At 37.7% G+C, this 24064-nt stretch overlaps 1 protein-coding gene across 1 annotated transcript in view; it reads right to left on the reverse strand.

The window, feature by feature from the left end:
• The window catches only part of LOC149542061 (pre-rRNA-processing protein esf2-like), an 80182-nt gene that overhangs the window by 25876 nt on the left and 30242 nt on the right, over positions 1 to 24064 (reverse strand). The window contains exons 4-5 of the mRNA XM_089797103.1: positions 21286 to 21375; positions 20883 to 21013 (exon numbers count right to left, since the gene is read on the reverse strand). Coding sequence (XP_089653229.1) covers positions 20883 to 21013; positions 21286 to 21375 — 221 coding nt within the window. The remainder of the gene's footprint in view (positions 1 to 20882; positions 21014 to 21285; positions 21376 to 24064) is intronic.

Raw genomic sequence — 24064 nt, forward strand, 5'->3', positions numbered from 1 at the left:
TGAGCTGGAAAGAAAGCATGGGGGTTCTCCCATCTGCCTGTGGATTCCAATCAACCTTGTTTTTTTTATTTGGCCTTCTCCCCGACTGTATCATGTACTTTTACTTTGTCACATTGTTTGCATATTTAAGAACATTGTAATCAGAGGCTGGATGCCAGGGAAATGCCAAGTGATATTGTTTGCACATTTAAGAACATTGTAATCGGAGGCTGGATGCCACGAGAAATGCCTAAGTGATATATTTCTTTAGTGCACACCCCGGAATCACCATATGTGATGGAACGAAATAGTTGAAGGCATTCTTGCATTTGCTATGAAGTTTCGATGGTTCTATTTGCACATTCACGACACATCTTATTGGAATTTCATTGCACCTTCATGCTACATTGAAGGTGGTGTAGAGTTGTCACTTTAGGCTCTTATTCAGTATAGTCTACTAAAGTTTGATGCTTTTTCAAACTGTTATCTCTGCCGCAATCTCTTATTTCTTTAATCTAAAGCTTTAATTTTGTTCACAAGTTCTTATGTGTTGTACAGGACTAGAATTAATTATTCTTTGTTATGTGTCAAGATAACTAATATATCATCTACATTTGCAATTGGCTCTAATACCATGTTGATTTTCCGGGATCATTGCAAATGTACTAAGCATTGCCATGATCTTTAGTATGTATTTTCCAAATGGCAGCGACCTTTTATTTATAATGAGCAAGGACTAAGAAGAGACATGTCCCATTATGGGAATGTCTATTGGTTAATTTGACAATTAATATAATAATAAATATAATCATATGTATATATATATATATATATCACTCTTATTACATTAAATTTTCTCATTTGATAAACTTATATGCAATTATATCTCATATATAATTATCTATAGTCACAGGTTTATCTGACAAAAGCTACCAAACGTCAACAATCATAGATCTCTCCAAGGCAAGGCCTATCCATGTCTACGTACCTAAGCATGATAATAGTGGGTGTAGTGAGATTAATGAGATATTCCACACGTTCCCACCAATTTTTCATCCAATATCCTCCTCCTTATTGTGCTTGCCCTCTCAGTATTGCTTTGCCACCATATAGCCCAATTGTTGCCGGTTACCATATTGGTAAGTGCCTCTTTCACTTGCATAAGTCATCTCAAGACGATTACATTTGATGGAAAACGTGTCTCAGCAACCTTTAACATAAAATAGAGCAAAAACAATACAAATTGTTAGATACATACTTGATAAAAGAAAATACATCATTACATAATCAAAAAATCAGAAATTGTAAGAGACTATTTTTTTAAAATTAACTAACTTGAGTTCAAGTTTACTTACCTTCAGCAACTCCAAACGTGAGTACATTTTGAATATCCCTCGAGGCATGTGGTGGTTTGTGATAAACATTTGGATGTCTTCAGCTTCTGCATACATCTCCTTGATCCACTAAATACTCTTCCCAATCTTTTGCAGCATAAGATTGAATGAATGAATTGCACAAGGTGTCCAAAAAATATGGTGGTATCTCTCTTCAACCAACAAACCAGCAGCTCTACAATTCTTTGCGTTGTCTGTTATGACTTGGACAATGTTTCTTGCACCCACTTGTTAAATGGCCTCAATTAGGATATTAGCAATGAATGGCCCATCTTTTACATGTCCCTCACAATCTACTGCTTTCAAAAACATTGGGGACACTGCGAAAACATTGATCAATGGACGATTTCTAGCATTTTTCCATCCATCCAAAACAATTGTTACCCCTATCTCAATCCACAAATCCTTGATGGGCTTGAGTTGCTCATCAATCAACTTGACCTCGTCATCCAACAAGGACGTTCGTACTCTCTCAAAACTAGGACCTGAATACAAGTGCTTTATTAGCACTTCTCAACATCTGCTTGAAATATGGAGAGCGAACAAGATTAAAGGACAGCACATTTCCATACAAGCATTTTGCCACATCAATGTCGGTAATTTCCAGACTCTGATTTTGAAATGCAATTTCAAGTGGTCCCTTTCTTTTGTGTTGAATGGGTGCTTCATTTTGAGAATCAAGGGCAGCTAAGGTAGTATAGAAGGGGTGATTTTCTATCACAACATCTGGGGTGGATTTCATTCCTTTTATTCTTTTCTTATTCATATTGCCATCAATGGCATTTTCTCTAAGTTCCTCTCTCTTCAGCTCGCTCATGCTCTTCAATATATTTTAATACTACTGAGTTTGGCACAGGTGCATGTTTTTTTCTTGGACACTTCTTCACTCCTCTACCAAGGTATCCACACAAATGACCCACCACACAATAATATGAACCATTTCTTTCTACATCACAACCCCGACATTTCCAACGGAAGCCACCACCTCCTAGAAGAGGTTCTAGAATATCCACATTCTTCCGCAAAGGAGAATCAGATGGGGGATCTTTTCTTTGTGGGATATTGGCATTGCCTTTAATATTTAATAATTATGCAACATTGAAACAAAAGAAAAATAGAACAAGAACTTACCTCTTGTTGATATTGTAAGCTTGCAAAGATGTAGCAACAAGACACAAACACTTCGTTGTAGCTAACAATCTAGTCTTCCAAATCCACCTTGCACAAACTTCTTTTGCTCAATCACCTATTTGCTCACAAAATTACCTATTTGCACACCACAAATGATGTTAGAAGCCAACATAACCTACTTAAATTCACTTTTTAGGGCAACTGGACCTCAAAATATATTAATTTTGTTATAAAAAGTGACTTGAAAGTCGGTCAACAATAGAAATTCGACCCAAATTCGAGACGGGTTCGATTTAGGCAGCCCAAATCACCCGGGTTCGAATTTTGGGCTGTGGGTTCAAACCAGCCCAAGGAAATTCGAACCCTGGTCGAACCTAGGTCGAACTGTACCCAAATTTCGAACTGGTTCGAACCCAGGCAGGGTTCTTGGGCCAATATGGCGAACCCGAGTAACTAAGCTTAGAATCATTAAAGTCCTCTATTATTTGTTCATAGGAGGCATGACCAAGATTGTTTTCTGTGACATGGTACTCATCTGGAGTTATCTAATCCTTGGTCTTATTGACTGTAGGAGTTGCAAATTGCAAAATCCTAGATCCTAATTCTCCCCTACAACCTCAGGGAACCTTTTAGCTTTTCCCTTTTCCTCAGATTGGTGACTCTGTCCAAAATTTCTTGTAATTCAACTGTCAGGTCAACCTCCTTTTCTTGAATTTTATGAACTCGTTGGTTTAACCATTCTAGAATAGGTATACTTTGATCTCCCTTTATCATCATTTGATTTCTCCCTTGGACTATTTGAATGTTGATTTCTTCTTTACCCCCAGGACTACCACTATCGCTTCACGAGCTACAACCTCTACAATTGGAATCTCTGTCACTACTGCAAGAACCTCTTCTTCTTCTAGATTGACCTCAGCTTCCATCATTTCACTTCAATATTTTAACAAGACTTTCCTATGTAGCCATATATTGATCTTTACCTTTCCCCTTTCTCTTGCCAAGTTTTCTTCTCACTCAAATCTCCTTTTGCTTGTCTCCACTTCCTGTCTCTCAAAAATTTCATGTCTTGTACACTAAGAGTGCAACTCGGTGAAGAAGGAACATTTCCAGATTTCTGTTGAAGTTCCTAAATGTCTAGCCTACTCCTTGGCTGCCTTTCTTGAGCTACCTCTTTCCCTTTCCTCTGTTTTGCACCTCCTGATGGGGTCTCCCTTTCTTCAATACTTCCTTCAAATATTTGCCTCGGTCATTCATCCCTGAGTGGTTGGTGATCCATCAATTGATATGTGATCCATTCTCCGACAACTAGTTTGTTGAGTTTACAATCGATCTACCACCTTGTAAAAACCAAGATTGGCTGAGGCAATATCTTAAGATCTGTGACCTCCTTCCTTTGCCACTCACATAGATAAACCACCATTTTTGGATTGTATTCCTTTTGCACTACATTTAGGTCTTTCTCTATATGATCAGGTACTTGGAATATGTTGCATTTCTAATTATGTTCAGAGGCAATCTTGAATACATTTTCTTTCTAATTTCATTCTCATATGCAACATTTGCCCAAAAATCATCAAGGCGCACCTTATGTTGGTATTTTGATCCTATTACTGATTTGATCTTGTTGTAAGGATCAAAATCAGACCTTTTCGGATAAAGTGGACGATGGAAGAAGTGGAGTTCATCCAATGATCTCTCTATTGCATTTACACATGGGCATAATTCAGTTTTTCCTTCTATGGAAATTGGGAAATACAATCCCGATTTCTTCTTCCCTTTCTGAATCTTGTCATAAACTGTAAGTTGTCGAGTGGGATCTGATAAGACCAGTTTATTCATTGGGTACTTCGGAAGCTTATATGGCTCCAAAGAAAATCCCTGAACTCCGATGTATGAAAAGGTAGGGAACTGAATGAACCAAGGTCCATAATTTTCTACCAACTTGAACCTTACGGCTTATAAAAAGTGTACAATACTTTCCTAATTAGTCACCACAAATCAACAAAACAAAATGAAAACTAATTTCTACAAGAAGACAAAATTGCACAATTGGCAGGAATCTGATTTTTCTCGTCTTTCTGCAAGAAGACAAAATTGCACAGTTGGCGACAATCTGATTTTTCTCTAATCTTTCTACAAGAAGACAAAAGTTGTACAGTTGGCAGCTAGCATTGTCATCCACACCAAGTGGCCTCAATTTCACAGGTTCATCACAGATTCTCCCATCAACTGGCTTGACTTATTTTATTACAGTGTATACTGCTTAAGTTCTAATTTTTAGGTATAAACCAAATACTATTTAGGAATGGCAAGCTTAATGGTAAAACTTGTTAATTTTGAACCAGCATTTAAAATTAAAAAACTTCAGAGATAACAATGAGTTTATCCTGGGCAAAACCCTCCACACCAAGGAAAACAACCCAACCACCAAACTTTAGCACTTAATTTGATTTTTTAATAAGAACTACTACAATACTCTGATAACTCGAATGTCTTTCGCACAACCTGATAAAATTGTCCCACACAAACTGATAAATTGTCATTCGCACAAACTAATATTGAAAAATATATCGGACTCTACAGAGTTTGACTGCTCAAGCTTACTCTACAAGATAATATGACAGACCATAGTGAAATATGATTCAAATACATGAACCTGAGATAATAACAATCAATCTGAAAGCTACTATCACTGCTGGAGATACACCAGATTAGAGATTAATCACAATCAATGCCTGATAATAAACTGTCAATGCTATATGGGGAAAAAAGCGAAGAATGTGATCTGTGTTATTTAATGCCATGCACCAACAACCATAACTATACTCTTTCCTGAGTATACTCCTCATGTTTGCACCAAAGAAGTTGCCCAAAAAGCCACACAAGAAAAGAAATATACTTTTCGAAGATGGTGAAAGAAAGCAGTTACAAAGGAAGGTGAAACGATGAGCCTTCATCATCCCTTTGAACCGATTATTCTAAACAATAAACAAACCCGATAATAATAACAATAATGCCGGCCATGTAATACATTCTGTCTTTATTAACCGGGCAATAATAAAAACAGGATAACAAGAAAACAGCTCCAATTGCAACTCTCATACACATATATCCAAAGGCACGTGATGTAGAAGACAGTCATCATAGACTGCACATGTAGCAAGACTGCTGGCATCGAAGAACTCCAAAACAGTGAGAGATAAATGTTTGCAATATAAGGAGGATGTCACATGCTCAAGAACAAATAATCTATGCTGAAAAGAATGAGATATATCATACGGACTGTAAGCGATAACAGAGATTGCAAATAAGAGAGCATAACCAATCAAATGATATCCATGTCTATACTTGAGCAGCAACCAGAGAGCTATGAAGATATGAATAGAAATTCAAAACAGAGAACTAGAATCAGCTGATACAGCGAAAGCCAAAATTTGCAGAACTAAGACATGAGAAGATCTATCTCGCTGATAAATTATATTTCAACAAAACTATTCACTATTTACATCAATGGGTGGTCAGTATAGCTTTTCTACTTTGCAAGGCTATGTAATATCAAATTTTGAAATTCCTAAACCCGTAAAAGCAGCAATATAGTTAAGTGATAACCCAAATACAATCACAAAATTAAAATGGAACTACAAATCAATAAAGAGGAAATTTTCCATGGCACATTCCTATTAATGCTTTTTGAGTATTGTCGTTGGAGATACGTAGCTTTCATACAATGTCAAAGTCATGGAGTCATGTTGAAATTCGCAACACAAGCACCTATAGGATCAACGGAAAAACAAGAATAGCTTCCACAATGAGGGCAGCAAGAAAGAAATTGCTACATTCTCAAAAGGTAAAGATTACAATTGGAAGATTATAATTGCAGATGATTATAATGAATACAATGTTATGCTTTTATAGAAAAGCATGTCTCTAAAAATAGAGAAAAGGCTGAAAAGCCTAAGATATGCAAACTACTACATGATATGCAAACTGGGCCCCAACCAGACTGAACAAAACTAAATTAGGCTCAACTAAGTGAACTTAAGCTAGGCATGTTTGTGCAAACATGTGCTTCGTTACACACAAGAATATTGTCGAGTATGTGCATAGTTAATTTATGTAACATATTCAAACACACCTAATACAACAAACATCCATACTCTAACACACCTATTCAAGTGAAACTTAGGGCGAAAAAAAAAAAAGCTTTAAGCATGAATGGATCTCTGCAACAAAAGGTCTAATTAGGTACCTATGTACAATGACAATCTCTCGATGTGGAGAAAAGGAGAAAAACCAAAAACCCCTCTCCAAGAGCAAGAGATGCACTGCATGAAAGAAACATGAAATAGAAGCTTTCTAAGAACAAACACTCCAAAATTAGGAAATTTTCAGAAATAGAAACTTCCCGAAAATGGAAAACTTTAACAAAAAATCTGAAGCCCATTTTGCTCCAAAAGTTGATTAAAATTTAAAAATTTCCAGATCCAATGCCACAAAGGAAGCCAAATATAGAGAACCTGCAAGTCCCTTGAGAAAATTAACCTTCAAAATTTGAAACGGGGTTTGTTGAATTCATGCTCGTATACCATATTAGAGAGTAATGATTAAATAAATCGCAAGATTATGATTGCAGGATGATTACAATGATTATAATAAATACAATGCTATGTCTATTAAAATAATGAATCTAAATGGCGAGCAGGAGGGAATGGCGACCGCCGAGACAAAACTCAGGCTTTGGTAATGATGGTTTTACGGTGCCCTGGCTTCGCAGAGATGGAAGAAGGTCAGGAAATTTCTTTCTCAAGTCTCGGGTGCAAGAGCGGTCCGGTTTCAATGGGGAAGGGTTTGGAAGAACGGGCTATGGGTTTAGCAGACGACCTTTTAATTTTCCCAATACCACACATGTTAATGATCGGGAGCCCTCATAATGGAATGGTATTCATGGGGGGAAGGATGGTCCAAATTCTCAGAGGCCTGGGTGGAAGGGGAATGAGGCCTTTCGGCAGTCTAATGGCAATCTTTCAATCCCCCAACCCTTTGATTTCAAGAAGATCGAGCGTAAGTTTTGGAGACCAAAACATGATCACCAGAAGAACATGGCGGAAACGGGTATGTGTTCTAATGTCCAAAACCACAATATATGTAGGGTTTCCACTCTCTCAGTACAAAATCCTTCTTGGAACGAATTTGTGAAGCGTTTACAATGTAGGGCTTTGTTTTTAAAATGGTTAGGACCCTGACCATCTCTAAGGAAGATTCAAGAATGGCTGAATGCTAATTGGGGAGAGAATATTGTGCTTAAACCCCTAGCTAATGAATTTTTTTTGGCCATTTGCCCTACACTGGAGGGAAAAAGGAGTATTTTAAATACTGGTCCGCATATGTTAGATGGGAAAGGTTTTTATGTGTGCGATTGGAGGCCAAATTTCAACCCGGATACTGAAAAGGTGAAAGAGGTTCTGATTTGGGTAAATTTAAAAAATCTGCCCTGGGAGTATAAGGATGAGGAAACTCTAAAGATGATAGGGGATAGCCTAGGAGTTTATATAAAAATTGAAGAATCTTTAGATAAGAACCGCTTGTATCAGTATTCCTGAATCCTAGTGAGAATGCACGATTGTTACTCGGTTCCGAATTATATTGCCATTCGAACTCTAGAAGGGGAATTTTCAATCAGTGTGGATGCTGCTTATGCTAACCATGTTTCGCTCCAGGAGGATATTGGTAAAGGGAAAGGACAGGTGGAGAACCTTTGCCTGAATTTGGTGAAGCTTATTGAGAAACAGAGAGAGATCATTCCCCCATGGTCCATTTCTTTTGAGGAGGAAATGATATGCAGAGAGCAAATTGTGGCTGAGCTGATCTTTGATTTAGAGAATAACCCAAGGGATGGCAGTTGCAGCTTGCAAACAGATGAGTGTTGTGGGAATGTTGCCCAGTCAACACAAGTGGTGATCGAAACTCCCTTCTCTTGGTTGTGTAATACCCAAGGGATTGTGCATTGCCCTACTCCTCAAGATCAAAATATGTTTGCTCCAAATACTTGTAATAAATATTTGGGTGAAGGCAAATTTCTAGAGGTGGTTGAGAGAAAACTAAAGCCAAAGGAGGAAAAGTGTACTAATCAGGAGGTGGGGGAGACTGTTTTTCAAGGGGAAAAGGATTGGATGGAGGAGGAGACTTTCAAGGATATCCAAATTTCTCCGATCAGAACTCTAGACTCTTTTTTGGATAGTGAGAAAGCACAAAGTAGAGATACATTGGCTTCTGAATCGGAGTTTTCTGGGGATGAGGATTGTGGTGGTGATGAGTGTGGGATTTTGAATTCTTTGGTTATGGAAGAGGAGCGTTCTATAAGTAAGAAAAAAAGGGACCCTAAATCGGTGAAAGTCAAACTTGCTTTAGCTGGTAATGCAGCATACCAAGACAAATTGCAAAGATCGAGAAGAGGATATAACTCTTCCCAAAAGCAATGAAGCTCCTTTCGTGGAATGTTAGGGGCTACAATGCTACTAACAAATTGCGCTTGATCAAACGAGTGATTGATCAAGCAAATGCAGATGTGGTTTTTCTACAAGAAACTAAGTTAAGTGTTGATGGTAAGGTTTTTATTTTTTTCCCAACAAATTCTATTCGTGGCAATGTCTGATGGTTGATGCTGATGGTAAGTCTGGAGGTCTAGGGGTTTTTTAGAAAGACTCTTCAGTTAGTGTCTCTTTGATTGAATCTGGATCGTGTTGGCAATTAGTGTTGATATCTTATTTTCAGCTTCATTTGAGTTTTTTGGCTTTTAATATATATGGGCCATGTCAACAATCCATGAAATTTCAATTGTGGTCTCTTTTATCGGAGAAATTGTTGCAGTGGAAAGACAGGTTGGTGGTCCTTGGTGGTGATTTTAATGCAATTTTATCTCCGAGTGAGAAACTTGGGGGATTGGTCAAACTACATAGAAGCCATCAGGAGTTTGCTGATTTTGTGTTAAGGAATAATCTACAGGATTTATCTTTCACGAATGGAGACTTCACATGGACAAATCGAAGTAAAGGTTTTACTAATATTGCAAAAAAGATTGATCGTTTTTTGCTGGGTGGTGATTGGAGCAGCATGGAATGGTTATGTCAAGTTGATATCTTGTCCCTTACAGGTTTTGATCACTTTCCTATTTGTTTAAATGTCAGAAATGAGTCAACTCCGGAGCATGCTCCTTTTAGATTTGAGAAGATGTGGATGCGGACATAAGGTCTTTTGGATTTGGTTAAAGGCTGGTGGATTACGGCTCCTAAACGAAAGGGCTCTTATGCTTTCAAGTTCTTCAAGAAATTGCAATATGTGAAAGAATAGCTGAAGGTGTGGAACTGAGTAGTCTTCAAAAATATTTTTGCTGAAAAGTTAAAGTTGGAGGAACAGCTTATGGAAGTGAATGAGGTGGTGATGGCAGGGGAATTGGATGGGACTTTATTTTTAAAAGAACAGCAGCTGAAGAGAGATTATAAGGAAGTTTTATACAAGTAGTAAATATTTTGGCAACAGAAGTCTCGTGAAGTATGGCTTAAAGAGGGTGACCGTAACACTAAATATTTTCACAGTTCAGTCAAGGAAAGAAGAACATCCAATAAGATTTTCTCTATCAACAATGAAGATGGGGTGACTCTCACGGATCAAGCTCAGATTAATGAGGAAGCAGTTAGGTATTTTAAGAATCTTATAGGTACTTCACCTCATATTGCCACGGAGGAGGATTGTCTAGGATTGTTAGATGGTGTTCCCAAGCTGATTTCAGATGCCCAAAATAACATGCTTTTTCGGCTGGTTTCTTTGGAGGAAGTAAAATCTGCTCTTTCTTGTTTGGGGAAGGATAAATCCCTTGGCCCGGATGGGTTTCCAGCTTTATTTTTTTAGGAAACATGGGATTTTGTTGGGCAAGAGCTATGGAAGGTTGTGGAGGAATCTAGAAGGAAGAAATTTGTGTTTAAAGACTTAAATAATACGTTCCTGGCACTCATTCCAAAAAAAGGTGAAAGGGAGACCTTTAGTGATTTTAGCCCTATTGCTTTGTGTAATACTGTATATAAGGTGATTTCAAAAGTTATTGCGAATAGGCTTAAGTTGGTTTTACCCACAATTATTTCCTCGGAACAGAGTGGTTTTGCTCCTGGGAAGTCAATCTTTGAGGGTGTCATCATAGCCCATGAAGCAATACATTCTTTGAGAATGAATAAGGAAGCTGGTATGATGTTAAAACTGGATATTCGTAAGGCTTATGAAAATGTGAATAGGCCTTTTTTGATGAGAGTTTTGGATCAGTTTGGGTTTAGTAATAGTTGGTGCAAGTGGATTTTTTCTTGTATTGATTTCCCTCGTATTTCTGTGTTAGTGAATGGCAGTCCTCAAAGTTTTTTTGATATGGAAAGGGGTATACGTCAAGGAGATCATTTATCTCCCTTTCTTTTTATTATTCTTGCAGAAGTTCTGGGGAGAGCAATTTCCAATGCTAGAAGGGATGGAAGGTGGAAGGGACTGTAGGTTGCTAGGGGTGTGGATCCGGTAACACATTTACAGTTTGTTGATGATAACTTCTTAATGGGTGAAGCAAGCATTAGGGAGGCTAAATGTATTAAAATTGTGTTTGAGGAATACAGTAAAGTGACTAGGCAATGTATTCATTGGCGAAAATCAGAAATCTTCTTCTTTAATATTGCAAGTAAGATTCAAGCCAAGATATGCCTAACTTTGGGGGTAAAACAAGGTTTTCTGTTGGAGTTGATGAAATCCAACACCAAAGACACCCAAGATCACCTACATGCAATAACCTGTCAAAGGGAAGCCAAGGAAGGAAGAGCGTGGAGCAAGGGAAAAACCCTAAACGGACATGAGAGAGAAAATATGCAAAACAATGAAATTGTATTTACAATTAGAATGCAATGAGATACAATGAGAGAGAGGTTGCTTATAAAGGCCTCAAGGAAGCTTGTAGAACAAGTTGAGAGGTGGTAGACGATAAGGTTGACAACCAAGCACTCTTCCACAAAAAGGTGGAACATGCTAGAAGGGAACAAACTCCCGTGTTGTCAACAACTCACCACAACATGCATTAAATACTAAATATTAAATAAATGCATTAACCTAAGTAAGCTTAAGTAAATAGAATAAATAATTAATTATTTACTCTAACACCCCCCCTTAAGTGCAACTCAGGGAAATGCCTTAAGCTCACAAAACTAAGAAATGCAGAATAGGTTCTGGCAACGAGACCATGTTAGGTACCCATGTACAATGCAAAGAGATGAAACCTCTGAAAACGGGAAAAGAGAGAAAACCACATGGGAAAAACCCTCCCCCAAAAAGAGGTAAGAACCTAGTGAAGAACTGAAGAAGCCTCCAACTAGGAGAATGTCCCCTAAAATAGGAACAAAGAGTGATCATGAAGAGCATCACTGAAGCATGAAGAAGCCGCAAAATCTACCATCTAAAAGAAAACTGCTGATCTGAAGAACCTCCATGGAAGAATAAGGCACGAATCGAGCGTGTCTATATAGTAGATGATCCATCTAAGCGAAATGCATAAATAGCCAGCCACTGCAATTGCCTTGTATATAGGATCAACCACTTGAAAAAATAGTTCACACTATCGAACCATCGAACCACGGATGCATTAGAGCAACAGCATAACCCCCCCTTAATACAGATGGGGTGAGATGACAGGCACCTAAGAAGGTGGGCCAAAGTCTCCTGCAAACGAACCAAGAACAACGAGAGAGGAAGAGGTACAAACACCAATAAAGACACAGTCACACTGACGCTGCATGGGGCTAATGTCGTGGAAGGGACACTCGCTTGACAAAGGGAGAAGGCCTAAAACAGCAAACAACTATCCCCCCATGGTGCTTTATAAAAATAGTGCATGTACAATTGACTCAAAAACAATGTTCATGAACCCAAAATGCAAAAGTGACACTTTATCTCAATGTGTATATAAAAGTGCTTACAAATGATGTCTACAATGATCAGAATAGGAAAAAGCTAACAAAAAAGAAAGTACAACCTAAAATAGAAGAAACCATGCCAGGAAAACGATCCTCAAACCTAAAACACCCAAGATATCCACCATGGACCAAAAACGTCAAAAATATGATAGAAAGAGCATGGGCCAAAATCTAAGGAAAAAGATCACATTTTTGAAAAGGTGACAAAACCAGCTTTCCAAAAATATATTGTTTTCAAAAAATCGACATGGGACGCAAAAGATATGCATGACGGAGTCAAAAATGCAACTTCAGACTTTAACTTAAAAAACGAGCAACAAAAATCCATAAAAACCTAAAAATACCTACACCAATGTCTTCGTCTCGGAACCATCTTTTTGGCGCTTCTTTCGAATCGGAAAAATACCTCCATATGCTCGAGTTATGGCCAAAAAATCAAAGGTAGGTCCAAAATGACCTTGGAGATGTGCAAGCAAGGTCTGCTGATGCAGTGCTGACGTCAGCAAAAAAGAAGCCACGTGGCATGCCACATGGTAGGTCCACGTGGCAAAATATGACCCAAGCCATGTGTCACCCCCACGGGCTGCCAACTGTGCTACGAACGCTGACGCAGGCTACTAAATGTGCAAAGCCTGGAACAGGTGGAGCGGAGCGGTGAGCGAGCTGAATACACCGGCGGAGGTGGCCGGAAGAGGTTGCGCCCGAGTGGAGAGAACCAAAGCACTGCCGATGGAGCTAAGGCGGGGGCCGGGAGGCGGAAAGGAAGCGCGCCGGCATCAAGCTGAGCGTAGGCGGCTCTCGGGCGGCCCCGCGGTGGCCACTAGGCAGTGTCGTGGCGGCGCGGCCCTAAAATGATTTTTTTTTATTTTTTTAAACCCTGCGACTATACTATCCGTATGGAGAAGCCCTCCAACCAAAAAAAATTTTGCCTCCCGGAGCTTTGTCTCCAAAATCGACAAGTTTTATATGAATCCTAATTGCAAATAGCCTTCCGGATCCAATGGCAGCATCCGTTTAGGTCCAAAGTGCTTCGAAAATTTGTTGTTCCCCCGATTTGAAGAAAAAATGCACAAACAAACTAGGGTTTGTGACTTCAAATCACGGCTTCAAAAAACCTTCGAACAAGAAGCAGCAAGGAGGCTCTCTTACCATGTTGGAGTTGATTGAATCCAACTCCGAAGATGCCCAAAATCACCTGCATGCAATAACCTGTCAAAGGAAAGCCAAAGAAGGAAGAGCGTGGAGCAAGGAAAAAACCCTAAACGGACATGAAAGAGAAAATATGCAAAACAATGAAATTGTATTTACATTGAGAATGCAATGAGATACAATGAGAGAGAGGCTGCTTATAAAGGCCTCAAGGAAGCTTGTAGAACAAGCTGGAAGGTGGTAGAAGATAAGGTTGACAACCGAGCACTCTTCTACAAAAAGGTGGAACATGCTAGAAGGGAACAAACTCCCGTGTTGTCAACAACTCACCACAACATGCATTAAATACTAAATATTAAATAAATGCATTAACCTAAGTAAGCTTAAGTAAATAGAATAAATAATTAATTATTTACTCTAACATTTGCTACCTAACAAATATTTAGGTATACCTCTGTTCCAAGGTAGGAATGGTGTTAATTTATCGAAAGAACTGATTGATAGCTGTATTAAGCATTTGGATGGTTGGAAAGGGAGGTGGTTGTCCTTTGCAGAAAGAATTTTGCTCCTACAAACTGTTATTTCAGCTATCCCAACTTTCTCTATGAGTTGTTTGAAGATAACAATGGAGGTTCTAAAGTATATTGAGCAAAGAATGAGGAAAATTTTGTGGAATGGGACTCAAAATGAAGAGAAAATCCCACTGATAACATGGGAGTCTTTGTGCAAGCCGAAGAAACAGGGAGTGGGCCTTAGAAGGTGACAAGTTGTAAATAAGGCTTCGGGAGCTAAGCTGATATGGGAGACGTACGAGCATCCGAATCAATTATGGGTTAAAATTCTACAAGCAAAATATTTAGATTCTAGAGATCCTTTGCGCATTTTGATAGTTAGGAATCCCCCTAAAGGTTCGGCTATCTGGAATTTCATGTTGGAGTGTAGGCCTATTATTACCAAACATATCTCTTGGCACATTGGAAATGGGGAAAAAGACTCATTTTGGCATGACTCCTAGAACAGGTTAGGCAAATTGGATGAGTTGAAGGTCTAGAGAATCTGATTCCCGTGGTGGAAGGTGCTTGGGGGACAACTGTGGATTGTTATGCGGAGGAAAAGCATATGGAGTTGGGTCCATGTTGGGTATGGAGGGACCTCTCAAATTTGCAATTGTCAAATGAGCTGAAATTAAGGTTAGAAGGCATTTTTAAGGAAAGGCAGATTTTTTTGAGTAACAAGGAGGATAGGGTGGTATGGTGTGCATCCAAGAGTGGACGTTACTCTACCATATTGGGCTATCAGCTCTGTGGAGATATGGTAAATCCTGAGGGGTGGCCACATAAGTTGTGCTGGAATAAATTATGCATGCCAAAGGCAGGAGCTTTTGCTTGTCTGGCTTTGCAAGGCAGGATTCTTACTAATGATAGAAGGTACAAGTATGGTTTTGTTGGCCCATCTCGTTGTGCTTTATGTATGAGGGCAACGAAATCAACAAATCACCTTTTAGCTCAATGTGATTTTGCTCAACAGTGTTGGATGCGACTGAAGACGCATTTGTGTTGGTATGCTCCTCTACCGGATTCGACTAAAGGCATTTTTCGATGTTGGCCAAAGAATTTCAAAAAATCCTTCTACTCAAATATTTGGATTGTAAGTCCAGTATTAGTTATTTGGGAAATTTGGAAGGAGAGGAATCGACGTATTTTTCAAGATAAAATGGAAATTGTGGATGGTGTTGAGAATAAAATTCACCGTTCTATTGAGGAATGTATGAATGCCAATGGTGTACTTCGGCAACCAAGGAGATGTTTCAATTACTAGGATAGCAGAGTGCAAAGATTTTGGACAGGGATCAAAATTAAATGGGCAAATGATGGTGATCTGGAAAGGAAAAAGACAATTGATAGGAAAGAAATTAGATGGCGCCTGCCTAAAAAAGAATGGATTAAAATCAACTTTGATAGTGCGTCAAAAGGGAATAAAGGTGTTTCTAGACCAGGGACGGTGGCTAGAAATGATAAAGGAGAAATTATTGGTTTTGCAGCAAAAAGGTTGGCGGATGGAACCAATAATGCGGCTGAGATTGAGGCGGCACTGCTAGCAGTTTTATTAGGAAAAAAACTAGACGTTACACATCTTCATTTGGAAGGAGATTCAAAATTGGTAATTGAGGCCATTAGTAGAGGCTCAATGCAATCATGGTTTTATTAGAATTTGATTCAAAAGATTAGAGAGACGTTAGGCACCTTTTTGGATTTTAAGGTTAGCCACGTGTACAGGAAGGGCAATGTAGAAGTGGGCAAGTTGGCAAATTGGGCTACAACTTTCTCACATATAAATTCAGTTGCAGTTAATGATTTACGTACAATGCGATGGGATTTTTGAGATGGCGGCGACGTTTCGAGTCATTATGAGTGTCAGTCTTTATGGTTGGTGGTTGGATTTTTGTGAAGTTGATAGATGGGCACGTGCAATATGTGGTTAGGAGATGTTATGGAATACATAAATTGGTATCTTAGTTCCTGTCAGTCACCCTATTGTTAAAATGGCAGTAGCCATTAAGTAGGGAATTTGTTTGAAAGATTTCGCATGTGTGGTGGATGCCTTAATAGGTGGTTTGCAAGGTGGATTTACGCATAATGTGGTTTGGGTGAAGTAGAGCTCTCGGTTTTTTGTAGAACAAGAAGACATTTTAAATGGAAGCCTCCTTCGCGCTAGATTCAAACAAGGAGATGAAGGCTTTTAAAGGGCCGGTCAGCAAGGAAAGGATGAAGGGCCTTCTGCGGATTAAGACAGATGCAATGGTTGAGGCGGTGTTGGGGGTGGTAGGCACACAGTTTCAGGAATGAGCGATAAAGCGGCACTCTAATCTGGACATCATTGCTATGGTGGTAGCATGGGGATTGGAGTTAAATAATCCCACAACGGAGGTGAGATATGTGGCAAGAACATTGTTTGCAAAAGACATGTTGGGGGGTTTAAACTCCATTCTCGAGTGGTCGGTACCAGGCATCGGCTTGGACTTTGCTGAGTGTTTTGCGGATGAGGATGAAGGCAGACGATACGGATATATTCCTTTCTTGCGGTGGAAAGCGCAAGTAGACAAACCCTCCTTGTACAAGGCAGCAAAGGATGCATGGGGAAAGATGTGGGAGGAGCTTAACAAGGTGGAGGGTGGAATGGATCAACCGGTGAATGAATGGGCCACCTTTCCTCGCCGCAAGCGCAACCCTCAAGGTCGGCATGCATCTTCGGAAATGCAAGGATAGTGATTTCCCAATGGTCGATGATTCTGGCTCTGGATTAGCGAAAGTGGATGGAGGAGAACGTATGCAATAAAAGCTATCTTTTTTGTTGGTAGATATGTAATTAGCAGGGTGTTTAGTTTCAATATAGGATGGTGGTTTTTGTATGTACGTCTACAGATAGTATTGTATTAGGAAATGGCAGTCGGTTTGGTGTTCTGTAGTATTGGGGTTTTTTGGAACTATGTTATGATGTTATCCAAATATTGTAACTTTTTATTTATATTTAATATAAAAATACCATTACCGATCCAAAAAATAATAATGAATCTAAATATAGAGAAAAATATAAAAAACGCAAACTAGTGCATGATATGCAAACTAGGGCTTAAAAAGAAAATTGTAGTCCATCAGACTAAAATAAACTAAATTAAGCTCAACTAAGTGAACTTAAGCTAGGCATGCTTGTGCAAACATGTGCTCAACTACACACAAGAATATGCATGAAAAAATTATTGAGCGTGTGCTATATATTTTTGCAACAAATACAAATGTGCCTAATGCAACAAATAAGCATGCTCTAACAATTATATGATAAGATCCACTCTCAACAAGTTTCATACAATGTCCAAGTTACCAATCTTGGTATGGATTCACTTGTTTCACTCCCGGATTCAGTCAAAAATAGTAGGAATTGGGTTCGTTTTGGGATCATTCTGTAATATAAAATAGAAGGAAAACAACTCTATCTCCAAAAATATGCAACAAAACATTTTGAAACTTTATTAGCAAATGGATAAACCATCAACACACTAAAATCTACACTGATGTTGTTTTTGGTGTGAGTCGTGTTAGTCATCAATCCCTCGTTGTTTCTCATTCCCATCTCCATTGTGTAAAACTAGAATTCTAGGTTCATTACTTATCCTTTCTAGCCTTCATCCCTAGTCAAAGCTAGTTATCACCCAAGTTTCAACCACCTAATTCAAAAATTATAATTTTGGGTTGTATTCCAAGTCTTTTAAGCCCCCTTGTTAAGTTGCCAAAGTTTGTCATTTCCTAAAAACACATTTTGGGACCCGACAACTTTTTTGGAACAAATCTAAATCTATTGTTTTTGCCAAGTCTTGGGTCTTGTAATCTATGTCGTGTTCCATTTCCTTTTGGCAAGGGTCATGACCCTTCAAAATTGTCCCTCTTTCAAAATGTCAGAATCCTTCATAATGGCAAAATCCTTTTGAAGAATTCTGCTGAGTCTTGGGTCTTGAAATCTATGTCATGTTCCATTTCCTTTTGGCATGAGTCATGACCCTTCAAAATTGTCCCTCTTTCGAAGTGTCACAATCCTTCACAATGGCAAAATCCTTTTCAAGAGTTACAACCCTTTTGAATAGTCATGTTAGTGTTAAATAGTCCTAGTTACACTTTATTTAAGCTTACTTAGGATAATACATTGCATAGTAGTTTGTCACTGAGACACCTAGAAGTTTACATCATTATTAAGCACATGGTGCAGGAATTTTCCACTTTAGGTGGTGATAGTTGTTATCAAAGTCCATTTTATGTGTGAGATGCACCTAATGCACATATCACACTATCATGCTCATCATATGGCACATACTTCATTGCATATTGGAGGATGGTCCACTTTTGGTGGACATGCGATTCCATCTTACATAAGTGATAGCTTATCAGCTCCTTATCATTGTCTCTTATTGGATTGCCTATATAAGCAGGTCTATTGTGTACATTTTAATTATGTTCATTATCAATTAATATCATTCTTGCATCTTAATACAATTGTCCTACATTCTCTTGTGGGAGTTATCCCGATCTTTCATTTGATCCTAAGGATGTTGTACAATCACCTAAAGCTCTAACAAGTCACAACCATTCATAATTACAACCCTTTCGAAGTGTCGCAGCCCTTCCTAATTACAACCCTTTCGAAGAGTCACAACCCTTTCAGAGAGTCACAACCCTACACCTTTTAAGAGTCATTTCCTTATTTTCTTCTTTTTCATTTCCCTCGATCCTTCTTTAATTCTTACGCTCCACTCTTTCATCCTCCTCCCATTTTTACCCTCAAATGAAGATCTCTTCTCTCCCTTTCATACCTCTCATATAACAAAGACACAACATTTCCATTCATGCCTTTTGGCCAGATGTTTAGATTAACTAAATTTTAATTATTTTTAATTTATTCTTTTATCTTTTAATTTAATTATAATTGCATATTTTTTAATCCTATTTCAAGAAGGGGACATGACAGACATCCTTTCATATGCATATTGTACAGACCTTCCATCATAACCCATTTTCATAGTTTTTACCTTGAAGCTATATTTGTAAACTCTGTACCTTCTCCAACCAGGAAGCCCATCTCCAAGACATCTATTGCCCTTACAGTTCAACAAATCCACAATATCCTTTGGCAATAGTTATCTCTTTGAAGAAGAATAAGGCAGTTTAGTGCCTTCATGAAGCAAAAAAACAACCAAAAGTAATTTCACAATTCAAGTTAAAGGTTCAAACACACACAATGAATGTAAAAAGAGATGGATAAAATGTCTTTTTATGGCTCCTTTGTTTAGTTTCCCATGTTGAATAGGACATAAATCTTAACTAAGGTTAGGATAGTTACCAATAAAGATGGCCCATAGAAAATCACAACTAAAACAAAACATTCGTCTTCTTTGAGAAATTATTTATTTAAAAAGGAAACAGAATTCAACTGCTATCTTATTATCAAAGAAAGCACATGATGCACCCCCTGCCCTTTTTCAAGTATCCAACTACCAAGGATATTTTGGTGAAGTAGGGGTACCTCAATAATGTCCCCAGAATGACTTGCAATTCATACATGTAGAAGTGAAACAAGAATTTTGAATAAAATTCAAAAAGATCCAATATACAGAATTGTATGCAATTTGATGCATAGTTGTAGCCAAATTTCATGTCCCATGAATTGTTGGAACAATCGCGGTGTCCATGTTTGAAGCCTCTTTCAAACCCATGTCATACCATGAGTATGACCAACCCATGGTTGGCATCCAACCAACCCAAGACCCAATGTCCACACATCATTGTAACCCTCATTGTAAAAGAATAACCAGATTTGAATGTCACGAAATTAAAACCACAGCAGCAGGGTTCCAAACATGTATTATATGGCTGACTGGAATGCAACCCATGCAGGAGCAATAAAATATTCTATCTTATTATATTTATTTGCGTGTATGCCAAATTATTTATCAAATGTCGGTCTCATAATCACATGAATGATGGTAAACTACATAGATCCCTTAATATACAAAATAATTATCACATCAAGACATAAATAAGATTTAATCCCTATGTTGTAATTGTAGCCCTAGCCTTTTCATTGTGTTCCATGGGCACATTGGTACTGACACCCCAAATGGTTCGAGATTGAAATTTCATTAATTTGTATGCATATTTGATAGTTTTTATATTTTTAATTTTACTTCGTTTATTAAATTTTGTCCACTGCCATCCCCTAAGAAACTACCACCCACTCCCTGCAATCTCAAAATACGTGTCCCTGTTTCCTGCATTTCCCATCCAGGAAAATTGGTGGAACATAGGTTGTAATGCATAAATGAGGCATGGTGCATCACGTGACAACACGTTGTGACTGAACCATAAGCCAAAAGAATATTATTGTTTGCTGAATCGGAAGATCTCACAAACTAGGGGAATATTAAATTACAACAAGAGAAATAAAAGAGCATCTCTTGCAATCCGATTTTACAATTCTGTTTCCGTCGAGCTCGAATAAGTAGAATGTGATGCTTTAGACTTATCTAACAAGTATAGCATAGAACAAGAAATACAACTATTTAAACCATACGTCACACAGAAGAATTGGTTAAACTTGAATAGATATTACAAACTCAATAAAGGGTTGCCGAAAGGAAAAGCAGGAACAATGGATAATGCAAAATCCTATACGAAGATGGGAAAATTGATACCTTCTTCAAGCGTTCTTCAAAAGAGCTAATAGCCCGTGATTGATCAACTTTATCAAGATAAAAGTCCCGCTCCTTCTTGGCAGCAGCTAATTCCATAGCCAATTTCTGTTCGTGGACTGCATTCTTGTATGCTGTGAAAAGAAATGTTTATTTTATTCCATATAGCAAAAAATCCTTTATATCATCTGTGTTTTGCCTTTGCAAAAAAAAGACACTGCACAAAAGATATCTTGCAGATCACTGAGCTCTTGCAATCCAATAAATATAACCATGTGATGTCACAAATTCAATGATAGATAAGAAAATTAACAAAATGAATAAATTGTAGACTACTCTCCCCATAAAGCCAACTTCAGTCCATAAAATAAAATGCTGGCAAATAGTAAAGCCGCAAATTGCATACCAATTTCTTCAGTAAGATTGTCCCATTTAAATTTGTGAAGGTACTTGATATTCCAAAGATCATAATAATGTGATGATCGCCTTTTACCTCCTGCAAAAAGCAGATGCTCAAATAATGCAAGTAGAAATAGAACTAAGTTTTCCATTACTTCAAGCAACTGAATGATTTTACACAAAGCCACAGTGAGAATGATATTTTCTCAAATGGGTAAAAATGTTACACTGCATTACTCATTTTACAATTGTTGAAAAATTCAGAAAACTAAAAAGACTTAATAAAATAAATTTAGAAGCATATTTACAAGAGAAATGGATGCAATCATCATATCCTTGAATTTAAATGCAATGTTAGGGCAAGCTATAAGCTAATGATGCCATAAAATGTCAATGTGGCAATTTCTGTGCAATACTATTGTCAATTGACAGAAGGCCACAGTGACAAGCAATAGGTTTCAAGTGTATTTAATTCCATTAAAAATGAAAGTTGTTTGAACTTGGTTAAAGGAAAAAATAAAGGGAAAAAAAGGAAAATGTAGCCCGTCCCTGCTACAAGGATGTCGCAAGGAGGGAGTAAACCTTGGGAGTGTTTCCAAGGTGTCCCAAAAATTATTTGCATGCAAAAGGTCTCGAATTGTCAGGATGTCCTAGAAATGCCGTGGGGACGGCAGGTCCTCCCTGGAACACATTGGGGATGTTTGACACACCCCCAAATGTCACTGCAGCATTTACTCGGTTTCTATTACATCTGGTTTAATTTGCAGCAATTCTGCTTTCGCCATGGTTGATGATTTTTCTGCTACTTGTTTGGAAACTTTCCAACATGCTCCAGATCATCTCAGCCATTCTCTATAGTATACAACAGCTTTACATGCTTTATGACACAATGTTTTATGACAATTTTTTTGGATTCAAGTCTTTTGACCCTTTTGACTGAAGTGGTTCTCCTTGAACCTGCTGCTACAACTAGTTTTCAAAAATCCTGTGACAGCCTCTCACAGGTAGCAGCTCATTCTAGCAAAATCTAGAAGATTTTGGATTACGTGTTATAATATGATGTTAAATTTTCAGTCCACAAGATTCTGCAACAACAAAATTCTGTAAGCAGATTCTACAACAAGAAAATTTAATCCTAAAAGTAGGCACATAAAAAAACTCAATAATTTCATTCAAAAACAAATTATCTCTAGATATCCTAACCTAGAAATGCATACTGCTGGCAATATTAAGAGGGAATACACCACACTATTTCCAAACTTAAAAAATTTGACAACTACAAAATATGTACTCTCCAAATCAAAGTAACGAGAATCGGAATCGTATCGGAATCAGCACGGCCGAATCAAATCGTGAATCGGGGGTGAATCGTCGGTGAATCGGCGATGAATCGGCAAATTTAAAAAAACCCTTTAAATGTAGAGATTTTAACAATTTAAGACTTATTTCATGCACCCTTTATTGAATATAACTTAAACACACTATAACATCATCAAATAGAAGTTAAAACTTAACATACATAAACATGAAACATAAAATCCATCACATACGTAACTATGTTATCATTATGTACTAAAATGTAAATTGTAGGCTAGCTGAAGTAAATAAAAATCAAATGATCATAATGATTCAAATCATAGAATGTATGTAAGATGAAATCATGAAGATCTATAAGACATCAAATCATAAATGTATGTATAAATCTAAGATGAAGATCCATGAAAGTTTGAAACGTATGTCTATCAGTGATTCAGTATCACTATCAATATCTATACAGTGTAAACAAAATATAAAAACAAGGCTCCAACTCAAGCCTCTTGTTCTCTCTCACTTTTCCTCTCTTCTACTCATGCTTAACAAATAGAAGGCCTTTCAGGGTTATAACAAAGAGAATAGGTCAAAAAGAAAGTTAAAAAAACAAGTTATTTTTTTTTAATTTACAACTCCATATTTTTCTAGCTGCAGGCGATTTCTTGCCAATTTTTTCATCTGACTCATGCGATTTTTTTGATGAATCACCGATACCGGCAATTCATGCGATTCATCCAAAAAATCGGGTGTGGCGATTCCCGACTCCAAAAAAATCGCCCACCTTGAATCTTATCGCTGAATCGCTGATTCACGCGATTTTCGAGCGATTCTTGTTACTATGCTCCAAATAGACAAGTGCACTAAGAATCTAAGACAGACTAGATGAAGCGTCAACCAAAGCCACAATTTCAGTTTACAACATTGGATAGGCACTCAGTCTCAGTTTCACTGATTTACCAACCAATTTAACAAATCACTTCAAAACTCTAAAAAATGGAAATGATTGTATTGACAATATACACTCTTAAATAAAGTTTTGCAAACATTAAAGAATAGCCTGAACTAAAACACAAGGTTGTCTAAATAAAGGCAATGTTTAAAAATAGACCAAATTAAGAAAATTAAAAATAGCTCTAAATGACAATTAAAAAAGGTTCTAGAATAACAAGCTAAATATAGCAAGAACCTAGTTTACTAAAAAGATTCTAATACCCTCCTGTAATGATCGTTCTATCAACTACCTTGCAGAAGATAGTAAATATCTTGTAGTTACAAATCCTTCACAATGTTTTTCTGCTACTAAGACCCTTTGAAAATTTGCAAAATGTCAATGACCAAGAGTAGCAAGAAAAAGGAAAAAAAGGTGATCAACCCTAAAAGAAAACTCAACCAAAAATATCACCATTTTCACATAACTCCTAATAGATTTGAAACAAATAAACACTTTGAATCCACATGCAAGAGAATAGACAACA

Source organism: Cupressus sempervirens, chromosome 8 (assembly GCF_028749045.1).
Source record: "Cupressus sempervirens isolate cs-2001-9-10 chromosome 8, ASM2874904v1, whole genome shotgun sequence".
NCBI classification, from domain to species: Eukaryota; Viridiplantae; Streptophyta; class Pinopsida; order Cupressales; family Cupressaceae; genus Cupressus; species Cupressus sempervirens.